The 26487-nt window shown below is 40.6% G+C and overlaps 2 protein-coding genes across 6 annotated transcripts in view; one reads left to right on the forward strand and one right to left on the reverse strand.

Annotated features, from left to right (window-relative positions):
- PRKCD (protein kinase C delta) overlaps positions 1 to 9895 on the forward strand; it is a 56436-nt gene extending 46541 nt beyond the window's left edge. For all 3 annotated transcript variants that reach the window (XM_033140742.1, XM_033140740.1, XM_033140741.1), the window contains exons 12-18: positions 490 to 663; positions 1417 to 1508; positions 2128 to 2190; positions 4739 to 4877; positions 6583 to 6771; positions 7223 to 7351; positions 9354 to 9895. In XM_033140742.1, coding sequence (XP_032996633.1) covers positions 490 to 663; positions 1417 to 1508; positions 2128 to 2190; positions 4739 to 4877; positions 6583 to 6771; positions 7223 to 7351; positions 9354 to 9512 — 945 coding nt within the window. In that variant the 3' untranslated portion in view covers positions 9513 to 9895. The remainder of the gene's footprint in view (positions 1 to 489; positions 664 to 1416; positions 1509 to 2127; positions 2191 to 4738; positions 4878 to 6582; positions 6772 to 7222; positions 7352 to 9353) is intronic.
- A 4828-nt stretch (positions 9896 to 14723) lies between these two features.
- The window catches only part of PFKFB4 (6-phosphofructo-2-kinase/fructose-2,6-biphosphatase 4), a 70806-nt gene continuing 59042 nt past the window's right edge, over positions 14724 to 26487 (reverse strand). For 2 of the 3 annotated variants that reach the window (XM_033140746.1, XM_033140743.1), the window contains exon 14: positions 14724 to 17986. In XM_033140746.1, the coding sequence (XP_032996637.1) occupies positions 17927 to 17986 (60 nt within the window). In that variant the 3' untranslated portion in view covers positions 14724 to 17926. Of the gene's footprint in view, positions 17987 to 22965; positions 23053 to 26487 lie in introns of all 3 variants that reach the window. The other variant, XM_033140745.1, reaches the window with a different exon arrangement.

Raw genomic sequence — 26487 nt, forward strand, 5'->3', positions numbered from 1 at the left:
TGGGACCTTCAGTGGCTGTGAGGAAAGGTGTTGTGGAACATCCCCCCACCTCCAGATGTGGCTTTATTGTGGCTTTTAATTGACATTTGCTGTGAAATGAAACAATGCCTAGCGCTCTGCCTTTTCGCTGGTTGGCTTGACCTGACTCTGGGAAGGCGATCCCAGGTATGAGGGGAAACTTTTATGGCCTGTTGGCCAACTCTAGGCAGCACCTGCTGTACCTGAAGTCTATTCTAACCCATGAAGGCTTCAGTCACACTCAGTTCTTAGCTCAGGACGCCATGAGACTGTTTTCTGCTTTTTATGAACAGATATGACTGTAGGCTGCAAAATGACACGGTTTTTTTTGCCTGAGCACAGGGTATTGTGTTGTTAGCACTCTGATCGGGTCTAATTCCACTGTTGCACAGAGGGGCAAATCCAGGGCATGATCATCTGGTGAACTTCTAAAGCATAATTTGCATCCCAAAGCAATCTTTTGTTTTACAGGTACTACTTGCTGAACTGAAAGGGAAGAATGAATTTTTTGCAGTAAAGGCTTTGAAAAAGGATGTGGTGCTAATTGATGATGATGTGGAATGCACCATGGTAGAAAAGCGGGTCTTAGCACTGGCATGGGAAAATCCATTTCTTACTCATTTATACTGCACTTTTCAGACAAAGGTACACTGCAATCCTTAATTTGCTGTTGCTGTGACTGGCAATGTGAAATATGTGGGTGACTTATTTGAAGAAAGTATGATTGCTTAAAGAGTATATAATTACATCTGTGTGTCTTCTTGCATACTCCTTAAGTATCCATTTGCAGGCTCTGCATTATTTTTTCCATTAAACAAATAATGGACACCATTGGACTTGAGCTCATATGTTGGGGCCCATTCCTGGGTTGCAGCCTAACCTAAGGTGGGACGCAACAGTAGTACCAGCACCACACAAATATATGGTTAGAAATTATAGGCATCTGGTTGGGCAGTGTGAGGGGAGGATGCTTGGATACGTGGGTCATTGGTGAAATCCACCAATGCTCTCATGTTATTGCTTTCTGGGCCCCTCTCTTAACTGTTTTTCACTGACTAATTAAAACTTCCTTGTTCCAATTAGTATTTGTCATGCCAGGCAGATGATCTTTACACAGCAGAACCTCGTTTTTAAAGTTGTCGTCTGCTGCTGTTTTTACGGCTTTTGTGGAATGGTCTTGTGCTTAATTGTTGTCAGCCTTCATGAGCAATGCACATGCATTGGAAGGGTGTCGTACAAGTTTTCTACATCAATAAACGTCTGACGCTTCTTGTTAAGATTTCCAGCCAGAGGCTGCCACCAATATATGACTCGACTCACTTGAAGAACAACATGTTCATACTGTGTATATAGTGACATCAGTAAGCTAATGTTGTGTTCTTTCCTGTTTGTAAACAGGACCATCTGTTTTTCGTTATGGAATTCCTTAATGGTGGAGACCTAATGTTCCATATACAGGACAAAGGCCGCTTTGATCTTTTCAGAGCTACGTAAGTGTTGATAACATAATGTTGTGGCAAGGTTTGTGTGCCCGATTCTAAAACTGCCCTTCTGTTTAAGATGGGTTGTGCTTTTAGCTTCTGCACCTATGCAACATAACAGCAGGTGTTCTACTCATATCACAGATTGTTGCACCTCCACAAATGCTTAGCTTTAAGGTACTGTTGCCTTGCTCAGTTTTGCCAAGGTATTAAAGGGAACAATTAGATTTCCAAGAAGTACAGTCGTACCTCGGGTTGCGTTCACTGCGGGTTGCGAACGGCGTGGGTTACAAACACAGCAAACCTGGAAGTGTTTACTTCTGGGTTTTGCCACATGCGCAGAAGCGCAATATTGCCACTCGGGATGCGAACGGCACCCCAGAACAGATCGTGTCCGCAACCTGAGGTACCACTGTATACTTGTGGAAGGAGTTGATTTAGGATTAGCCTTTTCCAACTTAAGCTGTATCCTAGGGTGTTAGACAAACTCTCCAGCCTTTAGTGGCTAGGGGAAAAGTGAGAGGTTTCTGAAAAAGTGACCAAAAGAAAATGAAGTACTACATCATCAGTAGGCCCCTACTTTATTTAAATTAATCCCTCCATTTAAAGTGTTTTTACTGTGTTTCAGGTTTTATGGAGCTGAAATACTGTGTGGCCTACAATTTCTTCATAGCAAAGGCATTATTTATAGGTGAGTGCTGATTGACCTTGGTAAGCCTTGTAAAACATTGCAACAGTTACGTCCTGAATTGGTGGATTCAGTCATTAACCGACAAGCAGAGTATTTTACAAGGAACTGTTCCCTATTAAAAATCTGATTTTATTCCAAATGTGTTGAAAAGAAGCAATTCAGCAAGCACTTGAGGCCAATATATAATTGTTTTCTTGTGTTTTTCTCCTTGGCAACAAGAATAAAGAAATGTTATTTACATTAGACAAAAGACCCTTTGTTTCACATTCTTGATTGCCAAGCACTTAGACACAAGACTGAGATACTTTGTCTTCCTTCTAGTGCCAAAGGAGATTGATAGTAATTAATCCAGGATACAATCCTGGAAAGGGGAGACAGCATCCTCAGTGGGTGGCTGGTCGTGAGAGGCAGAGAGAATTCACATCTGTCTATGTTACTGGTGTCTTTTCCCTATCTATAAAATGCAGAGATGTCCTTTGACGACATAATTCATATGATAACATTACTTGTAGAAAGACTGATGCCAACAAGTCTCAGGCTTGGCTGACATCTTCAAGTGATGCCTCGTTTTGAAATCTCTGCCATGTTCACCAGATCTGAAGACTGTACTAAGTGGGCTACAGTTTCATAAGCCGCACTCAGTCTCCTATTAGCTTTCATCTAAGAGTCAGTTTAAAAGCTACTCTGCAGCATTTTATATTTAGCAACATTTTCTGAAACTGCAAGTTAGCTATTTGTTAATGTCCTGTTTTCCAGTGAAGTAGTTATGCAAATAATATGAAGGAAGTTTTTTTTAAAAAAATCTACAAGTATCAGTCCTGTGAGTGGGAGGGCTGCTAACTTGAACTTAAATAGAGCTGTATTGTGTGCTTCTACAGAAGCTTTGTCTAAATTTTTCATGATGAGAAATGGCAGTTGACTGTGCCTTGGCAATGGTTGCTGCTCTTGGGAATTCAGCTACCAACAAGGAAAGAATTTCTTGATGTCATATGAAACACGGACTTTCATGATATCATTACTGGCCAGTAACAGCTTTTGGCAGCTTTTCACTTTAGTACAATGCTAGATGCAAACTGCTAGAGATTGGGGCTGCTGCAGAGTTAATTGCTGGATATAAACTTGCACATGAATAAAACAACAGTTTAAGGGGGGGGGGGACACATTGTTTTTAGATGTGCTATGCATATGTACATGCCTGTGTGTGTGTGTGTGTGTGTGTGTTGCACCAGGCAACATTTTAGAAAAGCTGCTCTATCCTATTTGAGAATGTATTTTCAAGGATAATGCCTGGCACTTTTATTAAAAATAAGGTGTTGCTCAATTAATGAGAGCACCTTTTAACTAATCGGAAAGCTTTTAATCTCAGCAATGAATTGACTGGATGTTGCAGCCATTCTAAAAAGGGAAAGTTGTCAAAAATGGGTAGGGAAATACCGTTTCTTCCACCCTCCTGTACATATTTCAGTACAGAGTTATCAAGCTTCATTAAGACACAACATTTGAAACTTTTGGAAATTTTTGTTGATTGCATGCATCCTTAATTCTCTGCTACTGGCTTCTTGGCAGTATTTTTTTTTTGTTTTTTTTTTTGAAGTGTGGTTTAAGTTTATTGGCAACTGGTTCTTATGGCTGCTGTCTTAAGACCAGAGTGCAAATAATGAACACATTTCTGTAGGATAGAACCTAGACTATAGCTGGAGCTTTGCTTGTTGACTCTTTTGCAGCATTTACCCCTCCGGTTAAATCTATAATTAATTGCACAATGCGGTGGACTATTGTTAATGTGGCTTGATAATGGATCTGTGTAAATGAAAACAAATGGTTTATGCACCAGAGGCAAACAGAAAATATGTGACTAAAACTCAATATTTCTGTGTTGGATGTAAACATGATAAATAACACAACTTGTTGAATTATTTAGAGGTGAAGGCCTTTGTTGCCAATGCAAAATTTCCTTGTGCCCCAGAGTAGACACATTAAGGATTCTACATAGCACCTCCACCTCAAAAGCCTTAATTTTCATTTTCCCGTGGATTTCTTATTTTAATTCATGCTTTTGACATGGAGTTCGCATTGGAGCCCTTCTTCTGCCTTAGTTTTCATTTAAAAAAATATTGTGCAAATTATTTGTTTACTTATCTGCCAACTTCAGTGTCTTCTCCACTCTGGTAGACATGCCATTAACTATTTACAGTCGTACCTCGGGTTGCGTTCGCTGCGGGTTGCAAACGGCATGGGATACGAACGCACCAAACCTGGAAGTAACGGAATGGAGTACTTCTGGGTTTGGCAGGTCGCACATGCGCAGACGCGGCGAATCGCAACCCGCGTATGCGCAGAAGTGATGCTGCGGGTTGCAGACTTCTCAGGATACGAACGGGGCTCCGGAACGGATCCCATTCGTATCTAGAGGTACCACTGTATTAATGCTGAAAGTATCCTATGAGGTTGAAAGCAAATACCTTTAAGTGGATGCAATTGCTAAGTCACTGGGGTGCTTTTGTCTAATTTGAATGGTTGTGCTGATTAGCTTTATTTTTTCACACAGAGACCTCAAACTAGACAATGTGATGCTTGATAAAGAAGGTCACATCAAAATTGCTGATTTTGGGATGTGCAAAGAGAATGTGTTTGGTGAGAACAAGGCAACAACTTTCTGTGGTACTCCAGACTACATAGCGCCTGAAGTAAGGGAAATACATGTGCAACATACCAACTCTTGAAATAGCCATTTAGAAGTCCACAATTAACTTGTGTGCATTCAACTTTACACACTTGGCAAATATTAATATTAATAATAATATATATTTTTAAAGGGGGCAGGCATCGGGGGGAAAGACTGGCTATCTCATCCGCCGTTGCACCCAGAATGTTTTGACTATACATGATTTTGGCTTTAGGCACATGGAACATAACCCACATGTACCGTATTTTTCGCCCCATAGGGCGCACCTCGTTTTTAGAAGAGGAAACAAGAAAAAAAAATTTTCTGGTTTTCCTCTTCTAAAAGCCCTGTTTTTTTGAGGATCAGCTAAAAGTTTTGTGGCTTTTTTTGCAAAGGGAAAAGCCCTGGTTTTTTGAGGATCAGCTAAAAGTTTTGCGGCTTTTTTGAGGATCAGCTAAAAGTTTTGCAAAGGGGAAAACCCTGTTTTTTTGAGGATCAGCTAAAATTTTTGCAGCTTCTAAAGGAAAGGGAGCCTTTTCTACAGTTTCCAGACAGATAATCTAATCAGCCAGTCACATGTCGCTGGGGAAACAAACAACCTCCCTCTGCAGCACATTCAACAATGGAGGCCTGGGCAAGAGGGCGGGGCTGAAAGGGAGCCGGGACTCTTATCTCTCTCCTGATCTCTTGCTGATCAGCTGCTGAGCGGGGTCCTTTCAACACTCCCTTTTCCCTTTGTAAAATAAAAAGCATGATCCTCTTTTGGCCCCTGGGAAATTCAGCTCCAGGGACCACCATTCACTCCATAAGACGCACAGATATTTCCCCTTACTTTTTAGGAGGAAAAAAAGTGTGTCTTATGGAGTGAAAAATACAGTAAGTTGTGGGCTTACTGAATATATAATTAGTAGAGTTTCATGTTATCTCCTAAGGAAGGGGTTGCTAATCTTTGATCCTCCTGACATTACTGAATTCCTATTATCCCTGACCGTTGGCCAGACTGGCTGGGGCTGATGGGAAATGGAATCCGACAGTTCACAGATTTCCCACCCCTGCTCTTAATAAAGCCTAGTTAGACATTGCTTAGGGAACCCAGTATGAAAGGGAATGACCATACCCTGAGTAGAAAATTACACCTGAGCCATCTATATGCTGAGTTTATTTATTCCTAGGTTCTTCAAGCTCACAGTTTGTACCACAGTTGAAATTGTGGTACATATTATGGGTTCAGGCCAGAATGTTCAGTACAGGTAAACTTGTTCAACCCAATTGGATGTTACTATCTGCCACAACAGAGCCTAGGGCTTGCTGATCAGGTCGGCGGTTCGAATCCCTGTGACGGCCACATGACATGGAAGCTGTACACCAGCTCCCTCAGCCAGTAATGCGAGATGAGCACTGCAACCCCAGAGTCAGACATGACTGGACCTAATGGTCAGGGGTCCCTTTACCTATTTGCCACAACATGGTGGGCAAAAAGATTACAGCCCACATCTCATTCCGTCAGAGGTAAACTCAAAAGTAAATAGTTTAACGTTGAGTCCCAACGCAGCCAATGAATCAAAGGTGATTCATGCTGATAAAAGGACTGAGAATGTGATAAAAGGACTGAGAGGAAAAAATGCTTTAAATTGTGAAATGCCAAAATCCTGATTTGTACAACTCTTGGGGAGTTAGGAAAGCTTCCCATTGCATTTTACATTGTTGTTTTCTTGTAACGACAACAGATCCTGCAAGGCCTAAAATACACATTTTCTGTGGACTGGTGGTCGTTTGGAGTCTTGCTGTATGAGATGCTTATCGGACAATCTCCTTTCCATGGTGATGATGAGGATGAGTTATTTGAGTCAATCCGTGTGGACACACCTCACTACCCTCGCTGGATTACCAAGGAATCTAAGGATATACTAGAGAAGGTAGACACTTGCTAAGGCTAAATCGTTTTTCTGTTTGGGAAGATGGAAAGGGGCCTGGAGAATATCTTAAGCTAGTTAATAGATCTTAAGTGCCCTGCATTCCAGGCAAAGATTTTTGTTAAATAATCAATAATCATATAACCAGATGCAAGACTGGAGGGTCTTGTTGCATTGTCACATGCAGCCTAGTGATAATATGCCCCCTTGTTGCAGATTATGTTGTATACAACTGGGTGGTCATATGGCATACATACCAGCCCTTCTCCCCATCCAAAGCAGCTTTTCCTGCTGCCAGCAATAGCGACTAAAACTGGCCACAATGACTGCCCTAGATCGATTCCATTGAGTCCAGCGTCTTATTTTTCTGAACAGCAGCTAAAGTCATAGTTTCTATCAGAAATGTGATCTGCAGGCCAAGTAACTGAAGCCGGATTCGCATTATATTTTGTAGTTGTTTGAAAGGGATCCAACAAGACGACTGGGAATAACTGGAAACATCAGAGATCATTCTTTCTTCAAAGCGATTAATTGGACAGCACTCGAGAAGAGGGAAGTGGAACCGCCCTTCAAACCCAAAGTGGTAGGTATCCTTTTGAATCTAGCAAAGTGTAAAACTGTGATGCTTTTATCTGTTGCATTCACATTCCACCTGCCTGTCCAGAGAGCTCAAGACGGTCTATAAGGGATCACCCCAGACATGGACAAATCAGTCTATTTCCATTCCATGTCCTAAGTTTGTTCACTCTCATGTCGTGTCAAAACCTGTCCTCCAGTTTCTCAAAAGTTCTTATGGAGCCTCTATCTTTCTGCCTGCTTTGCGCGGATCTTCAGAAATTTAATGTGGCCCTGGGTGGTGTGTGTGTGTTTCTTCCCATTTAATATTTCTCATGCACTCCGCAGCCTCCCCAGCCCCTGTGCTGACTAAAGAAGCCACATGGAAGGAATCACCTCATGATACCTTCCCCTCAGTTTTAGTTGAATTCTGGGAAACTGAAGGAGGGTGCCTACCAATTGTCCAAGATCTCTGTTTACCGAATTTGTTTTTGAGGAAAAATCCTTCCCTTTACCTTTAAAAAAACCTGCAGTGATTTACTTAAAACTGAAAAGACCTCACTTTTAAAAATATAACAGTGAGCAGCATTACCCATGGGGAAGGGCCATTGCTCGGAGCATCTGCTTTGCATGAATCTCCAGACAGGACTGGGAAGGCTTGCTGTCTGAAACCCTGGAGAGCCAGTGCCTATCAGCATAGACAATTCTGAATTGAATGGTCTGCTTCAGCTTCCTGTGTTCCTAGCAGCCACATGGTACACAGAATGCCTTCTACGCTCACAAGAAAGACCAGCTAAGCACATCTTGGGGATTTTTGGCAGCAGTAGCAAATGGGAAGACTGCAGACTGCCAGAGATGATTTGTAAAATCAAAGAACACTCAGAAGTGCAACCCAGCGATCTAAGCAGAAGTAGAACATTGCCTCCCACCCATGAGAATTTATCTTGATTTCCTTTTCTCCTCTTAGATAATTTCCAAATGCAGTTTCTTATATCATTAGTTGATGGAGAGGAAAAATGCAAAAGGAATTTTCAGTACATTACCTTCTATCCTGTTTCTATATTTATCTGCATTAAAAAATGCACAAGAAATAACACATTTAAATTAATATGCATGGATTTATGTGCTCTCAATCAAAATGAATTTTATTTTAAGAACTACATTGGGAAGTGGAAGTGCAAGAGCCTGTGGGCAACGAAGTTCCATTAATCCAGGAGATGTGGGTCAGGCTAGTTCATATATGAAGTTGCAGACCACCTCGTTTTTATCTTCACCATCATCCTGTTAGTAAGAGCATTAGGCTGAGTAAGAGTAATTTGTCCCAATACTATCAGAACAGAACAGCTGTGATTTGAAGAAAGATGCAGATTACTGGTGTAAAATATTTATTGTGTTTGAGGTTATCTGCTAATTCTTCCTTGGAATCAATCGCTAAATGAATGGGCCCATTTAGTCTAAGACTGTAACTGCTCCCAAATATTAACAAGTATATATTCTTTATTTTGTCACTGTGCTTTTGCTGCAGATTGACCATTCCCCTTGAAAGGGGATTTTAACCCATCTTCCTCTGCTATACTATACTGGCTCTCCCATCGATAAAACTGCCCATTTCTGATGTATAATCTCCATCCCAACCATAGTGAGTTTCTGACTCTGGGTGTGGAAGGTATCTGAAATTGAAGCTGGAACCTTCTGTATGCTAATTTGTGCTCTGCCCCCAATATGTGGTTGATCCTATTTCTTGCTGGTAGCAAATTATGGCTAGATGCAGGTGTGCAGGACATTCTGGATTCGAGTATTACTAGACATTACAGGTGATTGTTTGCTAAAACAATCTCCACCTGATGTGTGATAAATTCCTACTTACTACTTGCTGGAGCAGTGTAGCCAACCAAACTCATGTTGCAGTTGTTTGTCTGAGCTTGTTAAAATGAAATGGGACTCCTACTGAGCAAGGGCAAGATGAACGGAAGCCACTTTGACTAATTTTTTCTTTCTTTCTTTCGGCCCTTTGCTTCTCTTCTGTACAGAAATCAGCAAGTGACTACAGCAATTTTGACAGAGAGTTTTTGAGTGAGAAGCCACGGCTATCATACAGTGACAAAAACTTAATAGACTCTATGGATCAATCTGCTTTTGCTGGGTTCTCCTTCACCAACCCTAAATTTGAACGCCTTTTAGAGAAATAGTTTATCAGCACAGAGGAACTTTCAGGTACTGCTGTAAAATGGATGTTTTTTAGCACTCCATGCGAAATGTGATCAAAGGATACCGTTGTCTTTTTCCTTCCATCCCGAACAACACTCAATAGCGACTAATTGTGCTCACTATTTGGCAACTGGCGGTAGCTTCATTGTGCATGGTTGAGTTTAAGTATCCTTTTTGAATCATATGTAAATGACTCTCTCTGCAGTAGGGAAAATGTAAATTGTGTATGTGGTTACTTGAATGTAGTTATCCGTTTGGGGAAAAAATTATGTATATGCTGTATATTTTGCTCAAGAGGTGAAAGAGGTTATCGAAGGGTGCTACCCTTCAAATAAAGTGAAATGGCTAGGCAGTTTTTAACGTCCATCAAATTAAATAATTTGAGTTTTCTTTCGGTTGATCCTGAGCTTCAACTATTGCTATTTTTAATTAATAAAAAGTGGCACCAATTGATTACGGTGCTTTTCAGGCCCTCAAACCAGCAAGTTTACAGCCTTTTAAGTAGTTCATGGATGAATTCCCATCTAAAAGACAGTGAAAGTAGTCTTTTTTTAATTCAAAAACATGTGATGGACTACAACTACCCCTATCTGCAACCCAGTGAGTAAGTGAAGTGCTAGAGAACAAAGCTGTGCGTATGTGTGCCCCCCGGCCCCCTTTGAGGATGCTGTCCTGTCCTCAGTGTTGGAAGACAAATAGAACTCCCAACCTAGTTGGTTTATGGATGTGTAAGTGGGGGAGGAGGTGCCATCTTGTCATTTATTTTTCCAGGTATCAAGCTGTATTGGGCACACGGTGAGGTAGAACTTGACTTAAATGCAGTTGGGCAAACGTCTAAATAAGCATGCATGAGACCGGGAAACACACCTATAATGAAGGATGGTGGGCAGGTCTCATTTGAAAGAACCTGCTGTTAAAGACCTGTGTGGTTTAGGTCTAACTTTGGTCTCATTGCCAGCCAATACAGGTCTAGTCAACGCCTCAGCACGCTTGAGAAGATGAAGACTAGTTCCCGTAGGAGTATTTAAATACACATTATGTGATAACTAATCATAGCTACCTTGTATCTTGATCTGGACAACAGATTTTTATGCTAGGCAGAAACACCCTACAACATGTACAGCATGTTGAAACTGTGGGGTGGGTGGGGTAACAGGGAAGGAATGCTGCCAAACCAATGTATTGATTATGGATTGTTACTTGATTGGAAATATGAAATGATAAGCTTAGAAGGCTAAATAAAAATACATCTATTATCTGAAACGCTACCCTTCCTATTTTACCCTCCTTGATGTCTGAAAGCGAAGGACCTGGACACTAACCCACGAAGCAGGCTCTTTTAAGCACAAGCCACCACTGACTTTGAGGATATTCTTGCTAGCCTGCAGGGGCCGTAGCTACCAAGTATTCCTAATTCCCCCACTCCACTACCATAAATATTGCCTTCCCTGCAATGGCTTCCCCTGAGGCCTAAAATGGATGTCCCTTGGAATTAATCCTCAGGGTGTCAATGCCAGAGCAACACTCCCTTTTTAGCTCTAACGCCAACAGTGTTCTGCCATTGGTTCAGCCCTAGGCTTTGGAGGCACCAACATTAGAGCTCTGGTATCCATTAGAAAGGCTATGGTCCCCTGGGATGCTCAGGGACACAACTGCATTTTTAAACATTCATGATTCTTTTTAAGATACACAGAATCTTTAGCTTTAATATTTTTACTTCTTGAAAGTTGGGTTATGCTTCAAGGCAGAAGCGCACCACTTGAAATATCCCTACTGTGAAAACTCTTTGTTTTGATAGCTACAAATCTAGCCTTACTCTTGTTGAAAGTCACATGATTTGTTAAGTCCAGCTTGCTGCAAGACGTATCTTTCCCAAGTGCCAGGTTTCATAGGTTACTAAAAATATTTATTCTCTAGGCATCAACAGCAGACACTTTGGCTAAAGAGTCAGGCAGTACAATACTTCCTAGGAGTTTGTTTTTATAGGCAAAAGCACAAGTTTCCACAGCTACAAATACCACTATGCATTTGTGAACTACTTTTTTAACACTGAGGTAATACTAAATTAAATATAGGTCTGTCACGGCAGTCTACACGAGATTTGACAGCTAGGACTCTGGGTGATTATCCAGATATTTCATGAAATTCGGAAGTTTAAAAATGACTCCGGGCTAAGCACTGGTCTGATGTAAACTGAATTCTCCTCAGGCAACTTTCTTGGTAACAGCAATTTCTAAATCAGGGGTCAGCAAACTTTTTCAGCAGGGGGCCAGTCCACTGTCCCTCAGACCTTGTGGGGGGCCAGACTATATTTTGAAAAAAAATATGAACGAATTCCTATGCCCCACAAATAAGCCAGCAATGCATTTTAAATAAAAGCACACATTCTACTCATGTAAAAACATTCTGATTCCCGGACCGTCCGCGGGCCGCATTTAGAAGGCAATTGGGCCGCATCCGGCCACCGGGCCTTAGTTTGGGGACCCCTGTTCTAAATCTTCCTTAAATTCAGAATGTACCTCTGGACATATTAGGCCACTTCCTAGAGCTACAAGTAAAAGTAAAACTGTATTAACTAAGGTATTTCCTATTGGAATGTAGGTTTCATTATTTATTCCATAATTGATTTCCCTCTATCTGGTTAGCACTAACATTACAGAAGCATTACAGAAAATTGCCAACTACCTTCCGTAACATTTAAACTATTTCTTTATTTATACTGCCATCAGGAATCCTTTTCAGCTCAAGGGCCACACATCCTTCTTGGGGGTGCATACGAGTGTTGGAAGGGGCAGAGAGGCAACTCAATTTAACTTTTGTAAATCAGGCTAGTTTCTACACACAGAGACACACTCTTTCTATTCTCCATGCAGGCAAGCAAGAGGCATTAGGCCAGTGTTTTTCAACCACTGTTCCGCGGCACACTAGTGTGCTGCGAGATGTTTCCTGGTGTGCCGTGGGAAAAATTGAAAAATTACTTTATATATAGTCAATATAGGCACAGAGTTAATTTTTTTAACATTTTCTAATGGTAGTGTGCCTCATGATTTTTTTCATGAAACAAGTGTGCCTTTACCCAAAAAAGGTTGAAAAACACTGCATTAGGCTACAAGAACACAGTCTAATCAGACAAAAACACAGCATATGCAAAGAAGGGCCAGTAGGAGGTCTGGACTAGAAAGTCCAGAGATAGTTTTGCCTCCCACCTAGGCCTCAGTTTCCCCATTCCTGCACTACTTTGTCAGCTTATTTCCAAACATCATAGTAAAGGAAAGTGAAAATTCCTTGATCAGCTGAGAAAGGAAATACAACAATACTATGAATTACAAGACAGCAGCTAATGTCTACAAAACTACCTGGTTAAACAAGACAGCTTCATAACCCATGGTTTGGAATTGGTTTGTTTGACACATCAACATTCTTTGAAACTGAAAGCTGGCCACACAGGAGAATGGGAAGTGGGAACATGAGAGCCAACCCTTTGCTGCATCTTGGGCACATAGTGTTAACCCAGCTACTGACGTACCTTAATTACATTAAACTATATTAGTTAAAATTCTTAAAATGAATTATTTGTGCCACGTTACCAAAGCATGGCTTGTACTTGCCAACTCCGTGTCCTCACCCATTACACAGTATTTCATTTCACAACATCAGGTACACAAACAAACATTCAAGAATTTGTAGTGTGAGATGCCTGGTAACTTTCAGGTAAAATAGAACACTTCTAGACAGATCCTTCCTAGCCACCAGTCTGTGGTTAATGCGGGCTACACAAGATAATAGTGAGCAGGGCAGAATTGATCCCAGGATCATCCCACTGGTCCTAGGAGGAAAAGTGCTGACTAGCAGGAAGGGTCATTTTCTATCTGTTGTTACAAAACAACCTTTCAAAAATAAGTTTGGAATAGGGTGAAAAAAGGATCCATCACACCATTTCCCATGTTTTTGGGTTTTGTCAATAACAAAGACTCAGACTAAGATAAAATAGGGGAGCTTTAAATACTGAGCAGGGTGGAGTTCAGTCTGCTTTAAGCATTTAAAGCCTCCAACTTGTGAGGCACAATTAACAGATTACTCCCTAACCGCAGTTATCTCCATCCTAAACAAAAATGAAAGCAATCCATGATCTCAGCATCTTATAAACCCTGACTTTGTGGAATCAGCCGGTTAAAATCTGTTAAGAAGTGGTTATTCTCTGTGGAGTGAAATCTCTCAACAATTCAGTTTAAAAGGAATGATGCAAACACACAGGAAGATGGGAAAGATGGAAAGAAAGGGTGGCCGAGGAAAGAGTGATGAGTGATGGCAGCTGGGAAAGTGATGAGAGTTATAGAATATTTACTGCATAGCAAAAGGACTGTACTGCTGTTGTCGGCTCTATTAGTGGGCTATACCCTAGTCACAGGCATCTTTAAAAGGCATGCATTAAGACAATGTATTCTGGCCAAAGACTGCTACAATGAATTAAGAAAAGAGAGGGATGCGTGTTCATAGAATTATCATACAGCAGTCATGAAGACAAAAGAGTTTGTGACTATCCTAATGCTGTCCTTTTGTCTCAGCAGCTACGAACCATGTGGGTTCTATGCCCTATAAAATGGACATGCCAGGATACAATGCTACACTTGCATCACTACATTAAATAAATAGCACTCTTTGATAGCTAGAAATAAGGTTCTGATTCTCTTTGATCCAAATTAATCCAGCATTTTCAGGAAACAACCTGAAACAATGACAGTGCTATTTAAACACTGGCAATGGCAGCCTAAGAGTCGTTTCAAGAGTAATGGCAGGGGGTAAATAAATTATGGTTGAAGAGGGAGTAGGTGTTTAAAAGAAGCAGTCACCTGTTTCTGCTAGTCTCAAAGTGCCAGCAACACTTTTAAAAAACATATGTACTGTAAATACTTACAAGCAGTGCTGCTCAAAACCAAACATTGATGCCTCAACAAGGTGACAGTTCATCTAGCACTAACTCCAGCAAACCTCACAGTTCCTGGCCTGTTGTTGTAGAATATAAAAAACCTGGAAATGACTCAATGTTCATCAATAGCACTTGAAATATATGCTTGACCCAATTTGACAGATTTCAGTTTGAACATCGTTGCACTTGAGCTGGACATGTTTGCACACACCTGAAGTGTCAACAAAAAAAAAATCCAGGAGAGAGAAAAGTCAATTAGCATCCCTCACAATTTAAAACAATGTTTATTAGCTTGGAATAAATCTCATGTAAGATTATACTGAAGGCCAAATATATCCTTAGAACTAGGTGAGTTAACAGTCACATCCGAATTAGTCTCATTCGAAATCATTTGGGTCTACTATACATGTTATGACAAGAGGAAATAATTTACATAACCTTTTCCATTTCTAGTACCTACTGAGAGGCATTTCATATAAAGCAAAGCTACTGGCTTTCATTCAAGTGTACACTTCAAAGGAAACAGCTAGTCATGGCAACTCTCTGATAAATGTACCTGTCAGATCCATATTTTTAGAAACACTCTTCTCACATTCACACTTTCAAAAGTAGAGTATGAAGCAGTCCTGTGGATCAACAAATACAAGAGGTCTTCTGGATTAGTTGATCTCTAGAAACCCAGATGAAGCTGATGGCACACCAACCATCTAACATATCAGTTTTAAACTCATTTACTTTGAAGCAAGCAAACTCATTTCCAAGGGGCTTATTTCCAAATTGTGGAATTAGCATCACATCTTTAAGTTAAATTAGAATCCAGAGCTTCCAAGTATTTTCATTCTCAAGTATCAACATACATTTATAATTTATTCTTGCACACAACAATTTTTTCAGTTATACAATCTTGTAAATAGAAACTACTGTTATCACAGTATATTTAGATGTAGCCTATAAAAATATCTTACTATACATAAAATATTTAGCCACAGTTTTACAGCACGTTGAGAAATATGAAGATTGGGGGGGGGGGAGAGAGAGAAAGCAAATACTTCTGGTTAAGAAAAGCTTAGAAGAAAATGCTACACCCACCAATGAAGGCTAGCTTGCAGGCTTAGCTAACTCAGAGGAGAGTATTTTCTTACAGGAACCACATTTACCACTTAAAATCCAAAGTTATACCTGCACAATTTTCTGCTCATGAATCCTGAACTTTTCAGGGATGAACTCAAGCCTACTAAGTAGCCAATAATAATAATAATAATAATTTGTGGCTCACATCTAGAGAAGTTAGGCCTAGGCTGTTGACACGATTCATCTGTGATTTAAGCCATTACGCAAAATCCCCTTCTCCAGCTGATACTCTACTGTGGGCCAACAGCAGAACTCTCCCTTTTTATCTACTCCAGTAAGTAGTGATCTACCTGAATAAATACATTATGATGTCAAGGCATATTATCTTAAAGGATGGAGTACAGCTAAAGCGCTTTCAAAGTGTTTGATAGTTTAACATAGTCCTTTTTATGTTTCTGAAATAAGGTTGGCTTTATGGCTTATCTCCAGAACGCTGAATATATTGCTAAGCTAACTTATTAAAGAAATGAACAACACGGCAGTATGTTACATTATAGCACCCAGCCACATAAACGAGTCCCCACTTGGCAAAGCTTACATAGTCCATTGCAGAGAACTCTTAACATTAACAGCATGACAAGGTTCGATGAGGTACCAGCACAGACATCAAGGCAAAAAAGCATTCAAATCACACGGGTCGGTTCAAGAACCAACAGGCACCTAATCTGCTGCTTGCTGATTTGTATCACATGGACAGATTATTTACACTATACGTTGGCTTAGTACAACAAACACAACTGGCCTAACATGCATGAAGTTTTATCACTAACAGGAATTTCTTTCACATGCCTCCCATTCATTTCAACAGGATATATCTGGAGCGTATCCCTGTTGGGTTGTGACCCTAAAGCAGGACTGATCCAATTTCACAAGTTCACTTACAGCATAGTATCCCTCTTTGCATATAAATACTTGAAAGTCCTAGAGGGCCCCATTCTTCACTATGCTCTTGAGCTCCACTCAAGGAATGCACCGAGGCCAAGATGTGGCTGCTTAAGGTTCACAGAAGGAAAGAATCCTGAGTCCTCTTTTTTTGGGGAGGGGGGAGATTGTTTCCATTTATGAATATGCAAATCCTGTTCTCATCAATAAAGTAGAAGATATGCAATAAAGGATCACTTTCATATTACCCATCCAATGCATTTTAACTTAAATATCACCAATACATAATAAAAAATAAAAACCCAAAACAGGTAATACTTCCATCTCTGACTTTGGTTAAAGAAGATGGGTAAGAACAAGCTTGCATTAATGCCAATAACTCAGGAGCGCTTTATAATAATTTGGTCTCTCTAGTAATTTGTCTTGTACCTTCCCTGCACTGTTATAGCCATTCACCTCTGGTAACCACCATGCTAATCGTTTTATTGCATTAGTATCTGCTCCATTTGGAGCAATGTTTACATTAGTGTCAATTAAAAATCCTCCCTTTTCATAGGCTTCTCTGCTTGGGGTTTGGAGTTAGAGGGAGTGTAAAAGGGAAGGGAAAAAAACACCAGGTAAAAATAGTTAAGTAAAATATGCGGTTCTCAATAAGCAGACAAAATAGGTTTGCCGTATGCATGATGTGGAAAGGAAACTATTCACACACTATTCAAAAAATAATAACCCAGGAGTTCTGGAACATTTCAACAAGATAGATGGAGTGCATTTGGGAAAATATTACCTATTCTGGCTTTCCATTAAATGATGTGAAGCATCAAGTGGAGCCTTTAGTAAAATTACCTAGAAATTAGTGCAGGTACCAAAAAAGAAAGAAAGAAAATCAAATGTTTCACTGCAAAGCAATGACTTGAAGTGGACAACACTGCTGGTTGCTAAAATTGATATATTAACTGGATTAATATATCTCACAAAGAGACTGGTGGTACCTTTTGTTGTATACTAAAATAAATAGTTGGACGAATCGTCAGATGAAGAATCACCTGTTCTATGTTCAGTAAAGATTTTATATATAATATAGGAATAAAACAGGAAATCACAGCAAGAAAGGCTTAGGAAAGTATTGCAGAAGAAAGCTGACATTAAGAGAGACACCAGCACTTCATACTTTTAACATCCACAGTCGAAGAACAGGATAAAGACAACATATATTACTATAAAAGCAATTTCATTCTCTGTTCCACAAATACTTGGTCCATTGCAACCTTTAACGCCAACTTTGCCTTGTGCCAGACCCAGGCAGTTGAAACGCCGTCTTCAAGAAGAGGAGGAGTGCATGCATTTCTGTGTTGCTTGGCTTCCTTGAAGGCTGCCTTCATTCTCAGGTCCCTGAGTGGTTTCCTTAGCACTGCTTCTGCAGTTTGGGACGGTGCTGGCAGGGGGAGGTCAAGGCTGCTACAAATGATTAGGTACAGTCCTCAAAGCTTCTTCTCGAGAGCGGCTAACGCATACATTCTGAAAAGAGAACAAGACAACAAGCTTTATATACTTCACTCCAAAACAATGCTTGTTCTTTGGCCAATTCCTGAACACTTCTCACTACCTATGGGCTTTCCTTTGCTACCGGTAGTTCATGGAAATAGGGTAAAATTAAGGCTGTAATCCTATGCACATTTACTTTAGCATAAGACCCACCGATATCAGTGAAGCCTCGCTTCCCAGAAAATATGCATAGAGTTGGGTTGAATGAAATCACAATATTTTGTCTTATCTGGTTCCTCTATATATTCATGTGTTGTAACAAGTTCCATCATTCTGGAATACATTTCTGAATATGCATCAGTGTTCAGTTCCATTGTTCTGAACACCAGCTTATCAGAATAGATCCCAATATGGGTTCATTTGCACTTTGAATGCTTGGTCTTAGGCCTGGGCCCCTTATGTAGCCCTAGATAGAAGTCTGGTTTTTTCCCCAGTGTTCACTGGGAACCACCAACATAAGCACATGCTGCTAGCTGATTGAACAACCCAAATGAAGTGTTTTCGTTATCACAGTCAATGCAATGACACATGCACAAGTCCAGGACAGAGAGATCCTTGAGAGTCACAAGTTTGAACCCAGCTACAATGCCTATACACAATACTTTTCCTTCCCTTTAAACCGATAACTAGTGTATTAGGCAACGAGCTATGTGATACTACCACCTCTCATCACAGATAAGATATGTGATGACACATTGAACACTCAACATACTAGTCTGTTTGGGCATTCCAGTGGCATGTGAAAACAACAAGCAAGCAGAGACAAATTGCTAAGCTCCGGCTCCATCACCCTCCATAAGTTGGGATGTCAAAATCTGAAGCAGAGAACCTCCTACAGTCATGGAGGCTTCCAGTGTGATGAAGGACCCAGGAAGATAAAGGTTTGAAATTGCTTAAGGAAGCCTCCACAGATACAAGAGGTTGTACATGTTAGATCAGTCTTTCTCAACCTTAGGTTTCCAGATGTTGGACTACAACTCCCATCATCCTTAGCTAGCAGGACCAGTGGTCAGGGATGATGGGAGTTGTAGCCCAGCTACATCTTGGTGACTCAAGTGTTGAGAAAAACAGTGGGTGAAGCTTAGTGCACTTCTCCCCACTTGCAAGTTGTTTTTATACACAAGTAGAATGTCTGAACAACCAAAAATCACCCCCCCCCCCAGGGACTCAAAGACTGCCAATTGTAAATCTTTATCCTAGAAGCTCAGTCTATCCTAGACCACAGTCATTCTAGTGGCAGCCATTGGATGCAAGTTGCTACTTGATCCTTGAGGTCAAGTTAAACTGCCCTACATAGTTTTTGCTCAGGCCAAAAAAAGCTATTTATACATAGGCTTTGTGTTACCACTACAGAATGTAATGAAATGCACAAATCATTTTCTAGTTGTGTTCAGATCAGGGCAACTAGATAAGGTAGACCCCATGCATTGTATGCAGAAGATCCCAAGTTCAATCCCTGAGATCTCAGCTAGTGGGCAATACAAAATACCTCTGCCTGTGACCCTAGAGAGCTACTGCAATACTGGGCTTACATGGACCAAGAGCCTGATTTCATATGGAGCAGCTTCCAACATTCCTCACACATTTTCAAACTCCTATTGGAGTTTTCAGAGTTTGTCCTAGCCAACTGCATCTGATACTCAACTCTTCCGCACAATAGGAACATTTTTTCCTTTCAATGAGCCAGATAGATGTGTACCCAAGGAGCTCTAATGAGTGCCCCAATGATCTTTACCTACCATCAAGCACACCATCATTTTATTCTAAAAGCCTGAACCAACTTTTCTCCTGAACCAACTTTTCACTTATCAGAAGTGGTACATCCCCCCAAAAGTGAGATTTCCAGGTATTTGGGAGCAGTGAACTTCTCTCTTTGCAGGAGAAATGAGTCATCCTACTCTTCAATGGAAGTACGATACACAAATGTGTAAGACACATAGCCATGGCATCCTAATGATTGTACCTGCTCCAGTGTAGGTTTGCATGGATCATGGCAACTTTTAAGAAAATTGCTGCTAATACATTTTCCATTTATTTACACATTGACTTCTACAAACTGACTACCTGGTGCAGAACAGAGATCAAAGAAGAAAGAAGGTGACATTCATATGACACCTGTACAGGTATCAGTTTTCAGCAAGGCCTGCTAGCCACTAGCAGTATAACAGATGTTATTCTCCTTCTCGGAGACTACCAAAAAATGAGCTGTTATTCTACCCTTAAATAAAATTTATAGGTTTCAGTTAACAAGAATGAACTAAATCTCTTAGAATGAAGACATTGGTAGTATCTGTACTCTTCCAGATTCTCTCCTCCCTGTATTACCTTAACCAGACATAGGCAAAACTTGGCCCTCCAGATGTTTTGGAACTACAACTTCCATGATCCCTAGCTAACAGGACCAGTGGTCAGGGGTGATGGGAACTGTAGTCCCAAAACATCTGGAGGGCCGAGTTTGCCTATGCTTGACCTTGGCTATTATCCAGGAAAGAGATGAGATTCCTAATCAAAGCACTGTAGGAATGAGATCCCTAATCAAAGCACTGTAGGGTCTTGCATATGGCCTTTGAGATTGCCATCAGTTAAACCTCTTAATGGAATCCAAGATATACATAGATACAGAAATCTTAACCAGTCCTGAAGAACAAAAAATCCAGTATCTAGGATCTTTGCAGAACAGTTTTCTTTCAGTTCTCAAATGCAAGACCTCCTAGAGATTCACAAGGATATGTGCTCCTTTCCCTTCCTTCGTCACTAGATATCACCATAATTGTGATATCGATCTTACAAAACTAAAACTCCTGGGTTTAAGCCAGGGATGGCTAACCTTTTCCGGCCGAGGGCTGCACTGACCCATGCCCAACACTGCGAGAAGCATGGTAAAGTGGGCTAAGGCCAAAGAAGGAAATTAATACCTTTTATTATCTTTCCATCTAAAGTCAACCCATTTCTTTCCTTCCCCAGTTCATTCTATTTGTATTTTCTTTTATATACTTTTAGCTGATTGTTTTCCCTCAAAGTCCCACTTCCCCCACTCAAAATTCCCACAAATTTGTTTTATTTATTCACAGTGATGCTGATGCCATTGGTTTTCTTTGCTCTGTTGAAGCAGGGAGGGGAGAGAAATTGCCAAAAACATTTCAAATAAGAAGCTGATGGGTTAGCCACTCCTGATCTAAGCAATGTAATCATCAGCACCACTGAAGCTGATTCTACAGCCCCAACCCCCAACATGAAATTAGTCTAGTGAAAATCAGTTGAACAAAGCAAGTGCCTCTGCTGGGGGAGAGGCTGTTCCTGGGAACATCTCTGGCCCCTATAATAGTTTTGTTTATATGTGGCAATGCAGGATTCAAGTGACACAACCTTTTTCTAATCTACCAAACTTGTTTACAAGATGCTTATAATTTAGAGTATGTAAGTTAGCAGCAACTACACTGCTTTGGTTTGGTTTTGTGAATCACCCTGGGAATTGTTTGTTTGTTTGGCTGGCAGGAAGTACGAAATGGGTTGTGTTTTTTTTAGGGTATTGCAGTTTACTGGCCCACCTCGATATATGGGAAAGCTCCACCTTTTTTCCTTTTGGAATTTTAGAGCATCATCTTGAGGCACAAATGCCACTGTGTGCACTGGAATGTTTTCTTCTCAGAACCAACCCCCCCCCCCCCAGCTGCTTTCAAATCTCAGAGGAGGTAAATTTATGCCAGGGGTTGGGAACTTCAGGCTTGGGGTCTTCTCTGCCCAGGTCTCAGGACTCTCCTCAGGCTCCTCCTCTTCCTCCTCAGCAACATGCCCTTCTCTCCCCAGGCCACACCCCTCAGCAACCCAACTTTGCACCATCTACAGCCTAGAATGGAAAAGCAGCAGGGAAAGGAGTAGTTATGTATTATTCCTTTCCACAAGTGTCATTTCTTTACTCCATATTGACAGTGGTTCTATCCAGATGTGTTTCAAATGCTTGTTTACCCTGGTATTAGTAATGTCTAGTAACTTCATGGGAGTAAGCAATAGCAGTTTGCCTCCGTTTGCCAAACTGTAGAAGAAATATATTTCTATGTTTCTACTTAATAAAGAAAACAAATTAAGACATTACTACTACGAGTCCTCTTCATATAAATTATAAATTAGGGCTGCTACCCAATTAAAAACACCTTAGTTGACCGATTGAATCTACTGATTAGCGGACTAAAATTCATGAAATTTCCAGAAATTGCATCTGAATAAAATAAAAGAGTCCCGAAGCAAGAAGCATATTTCTTTTGTTCTTATATAACGTTTAGTTGTGTCATAGCAGGCAACATCTCAGAAGAGGCCTTCCCTTTCATCTGAACGAAAATAGAAAAGCCTCTTTTAAATAGGTGTTTAAGTACAAATTAAACTTTAAATAATCAATCCCATAATAGATTAAATTTTGCAGACCTTTTTTGAAATCACAGAAATACATCTTCCACAATGTCGGGGGCAAATACACTATCTCCCACAAGCTACTATTAAACAGTTATAGAATTCTATGATTCTATGAATTAGCAGACTATCTACATTGCTGATACTATTCACTAGCTGCGGAACTAACTGTAGAAATACTATTAATTATGCTCCTCAATGTAAAACAATCCAATCACTCCAGAGAAAAGAAAAATACTCACTAATAGAAAACCGCCCCATATTATCTCCCAACAGGGTTTGAGTGTTCGATCAAGCCTTAATGGACATAAAACATCAGGTTTAAAATTAGCAATCACCAATTGATCAAGTGTTATATCAGAGAAGCCATTAATCAGATGGCTCAGCCAATTAGTTCCAATCCAGGGGATAGGGGAGAAAAAGATTTGATTGTCTGATTTCTAAAAGCCACGAACTACACAAAAACTGATATTATCTGTGGATGATTCCAAAGTGATTGGAACGATTGAAATAATTTTAATATAATATGATGAAAAGAAGCACCACACGTTTCATAGCTGATCAGGACACGGGCTTCACTGGTGAGCAGGGACAGTTACAAGGGCTTCCTCAGGAGGTCTTGAAATGTCTACATTCTGTGTAATAATAAAAATACAGAGGAAAATGTTTATCATGCAACATGGCCGGTCAGCTTTCTTAACAAGTAAACAGCCGAGCATGTTAAATTAACAAATATAGTCACTTATCTACAGCAATAAAGCTTTTTTAAAAACAGAGACAGCGGAATTGCCTTCTTTATAGACTGCATTTAATAATTCTGTGGACCACAGGCTAAGTGCTGGCAGCTCTCCTCAAAACAGACACACACACACAAACTGCTTGTGTTTAGAGTATCTCAACTATATAACTACCGGTATATTTAAAAGCTCGTGATTCATTACATTATGCATAGCACATTCATACTGCAAAAAGCAAGTCTTATCAGCAATATACCATTAAATAAAAGTGAGCAATTGGGAGGCGGTTGGGTACCAGGAGAAGGACCATAGCTCAGTGGTAGAGCATCTCTTGACATCTGCAAGCAGAGTTGGAGAAAAGGCTCCTATCTGAAAACATGGAGAGCGTCACTCACTAAATATAGACAATACTGAACTAGATGGACCAATGGCCGAGTCAGTATAACACAGCTTCCTACATTCCTATGTGCCCTGGTGCATAGGTTCTACTGGAATCATTTCAGTCATATTGACATTAGCCCCTGTATATTACTGTATTTTTCCGTGTATAAGACTAGGTTTCCCCCCTAAAAAATAATGTCAAAAATTAGGGGGCATCTTATACACAGATACATCTCTTTCCCCCCTCCCCATTTTCTTAAATCTGAGTCCCCCAAAATAGGGGGTGTCTTATACATGGGGGCATCTTATAGACTGAAAAATACGGTAGTTCCTACTGCCTAGGATACCATACATTTCCATGTCTTTTAGTCATGAAGCTATAACTACAGCTCTCAAATTATATGGAGAACTTACCAATAACTGAGTATCTGGCACAAAATTAGATCAAATCCTGCAACCATTAAGAGACGGCTCTCTTCTTTAAGTTACTCAGAATAAGTACATGAGCTTTTTTATGCTTCTGCTCATTGTAAGGAAGGACAAGATTGCACAACTTCACAGAGAAGAGGACTTGATGGTGGCTAGCCATGATGGCTATTTTCTGCCTCCACAAGTGGAAGCAGAAAAGCTTCTGAATGACAGTTGTTGGAAAGCACGGAAGGGGAGAATGTGATTGAGTCCTGCTTGCTAGTCTCCCGCAGGAATCTGGTCAGCCACTGTGAGAACAGGATACTATACAAGATGAGCCACTGTCCTGATCCAGAAACCTCTTCTTGTGTTCTTATGAGAAGCTCTAATGGGCCTTAGAGCCTTGTCTCCTTTTTTCCCACCTCAGCCCTGGAAACTATTTACTTTCATTGGCCCCTTTCAGACTTCTGAAATGTCACAAGTTGTGCCTTCACATTCTGAAGTTTATCAGTACAGCAGGAACAGTTCAAGACAGCACTCCGACTAAGGTCAATTCACTGGTGAAGCTTCAGGGATCTATGCTAGCACTGCATCATGGTTGTGCCAGTGCAACTCCAGCAGCAGTATTTATATGTCAGGGCCACAAAATTCTGTGAACTTAGGTACTAGAAACCTCTGACCAAATGGGTTCAGAGCAAACGAAGGAAGAACAGAACACTATCCTTTGTCTTCTCAGAACCTTTAAGGCAGGGGTTGTCAATGCACTGCCCTCCAGAGGCTGTTGGACTCCAAATCCCATCAGCCCCAGCCAGGAAAACCAATGGTTAGGGATGATGCAACTTGTATTCCAACAATATGTCAACCTCCCTTGCTTAGGCTTATGCCAGCAGTGCCTGAACCCAACCTGGGTACTTTGGAACTCTTCAACTGCAGTCAAAGAAGAAGAACGTTTCCCTTTGGACTAACACTACCTGTGCTCGCCATAACAGTTATGATTAATGCAAAACAGAAAAACAACAAACATGGCTGAGAAGCAAGAAGTGGAGTGGGAGAAATGAGGACTAGGCCACCGCCTGGATGAGGGCACACTCTCTCTCTAGGCCTAATGAGCATCTAATCACAGGAACTGTCTGCCAAAGCTTCTCCACTGATAACCAGGAAAGCTAAGAGGGGGGAAATAAGCAGCACATTTTATTTATTCATTTCCTTTAGAGCACTTCCTTACCCCTGAATATACAAAAAGACCTTTAAGCAGTCTACAGAAAGGGGGAACCCTCATATGAAACAGTTAACAGAAATTACTAATAAATATTTACAGACAGCATATTCACTTTCTACAACACCTCTCAGCCTCCTGGCTCTCATCCATGGCCCAAACAAACTTTCACACTGACCCCAAAATCTCACAATAAAGAGGGTTCCTGGAACGTGCTGACATTACCATAGTTCTTTACTCTTGGGCTTGCTTTTATGGGCAATCAATCCTATGCCTGTTTAGTAAGAAACAGGTGAAAGTGTGTTCTATGGGGTTTAGTCCCAACTATGTGAGTAGGGAACTGCACCCCTGTGTGTGTACACAGGGTGGCTAGTAATCTTGGGAGACATGTATATGGCCGGCTTGTATTCCTACTGTGAAAAAACATTGTTAAACCTGTTACCCAAAACTGTGCAGCTTACAATACCTACTTATTCAGTATATCCACACATCTCTTACAACAGGAATTTGGCAGCCAAGGCCGGTTAAAATTGTGAGCAGCCTTGGAAAAATGTCTTAGCAACCATTTTGATTCATTTGATATCCGGTATCATTTTGACACATGGCTGCCATAATCAAGAATATGATGGCAAGAACATGGTAAAAAATCTCCCAGGAAACATCACTAAAAATAGAGTTACTGCTTAATCCTAAAGGACAATCTTATCTCTACATTGTGAAGAGAATACCTAGAGTAACCAAAAGATGTTCATTTCTGATGATCCAGAGACCCAAACCTATGAGACACTGAGCAGCTGACAGAAACCAATCCTAAATCTCAAAAATATATTCTAATGTTTTCATGCAGGTTCTGTTCTTCCTGCAGTTTCACACAATTATGCACCATGAAGCCAGATCAGAACTGAATGCTGGTATTGTCCTGCTGCATCAACCAACCCAAACAAACAAACACACACACACACACATGGTTGCCTTTCAAGGACTTGCACATTTTACAGAATGAGTCTCTCTTAAATGTTTCAGTATATCCATAAAAGCTTCTCTCTCACCTTTTTATTCACACACAGTTTAAATAGAAACCGTTAACAGCTGCCTACCAAGTGGCCATGTATGAGTCATTTGTGAAACACTCCTTGATCAAAAGAGTAAGGCAAACATGTAAAAGCCACTAAAAACACACAGCATTCAGATCCAACAGAACGACTTAACGCATTGAAAACACTGTATTGAGTTAAGTAAACAACTGGGTGGCAGCACAACTGCAGCACAATTCTTAATCGTGGCAGTTTTTAGGGCTTTCATTGAACAGCTTGCTGTCTGCTCTGCAT

The sequence above is a fragment of the Lacerta agilis genome, chromosome 2 (genome assembly GCF_009819535.1).
Source record: "Lacerta agilis isolate rLacAgi1 chromosome 2, rLacAgi1.pri, whole genome shotgun sequence".
NCBI lineage: Eukaryota > Metazoa > Chordata > Lepidosauria > Squamata > Lacertidae > Lacerta > Lacerta agilis.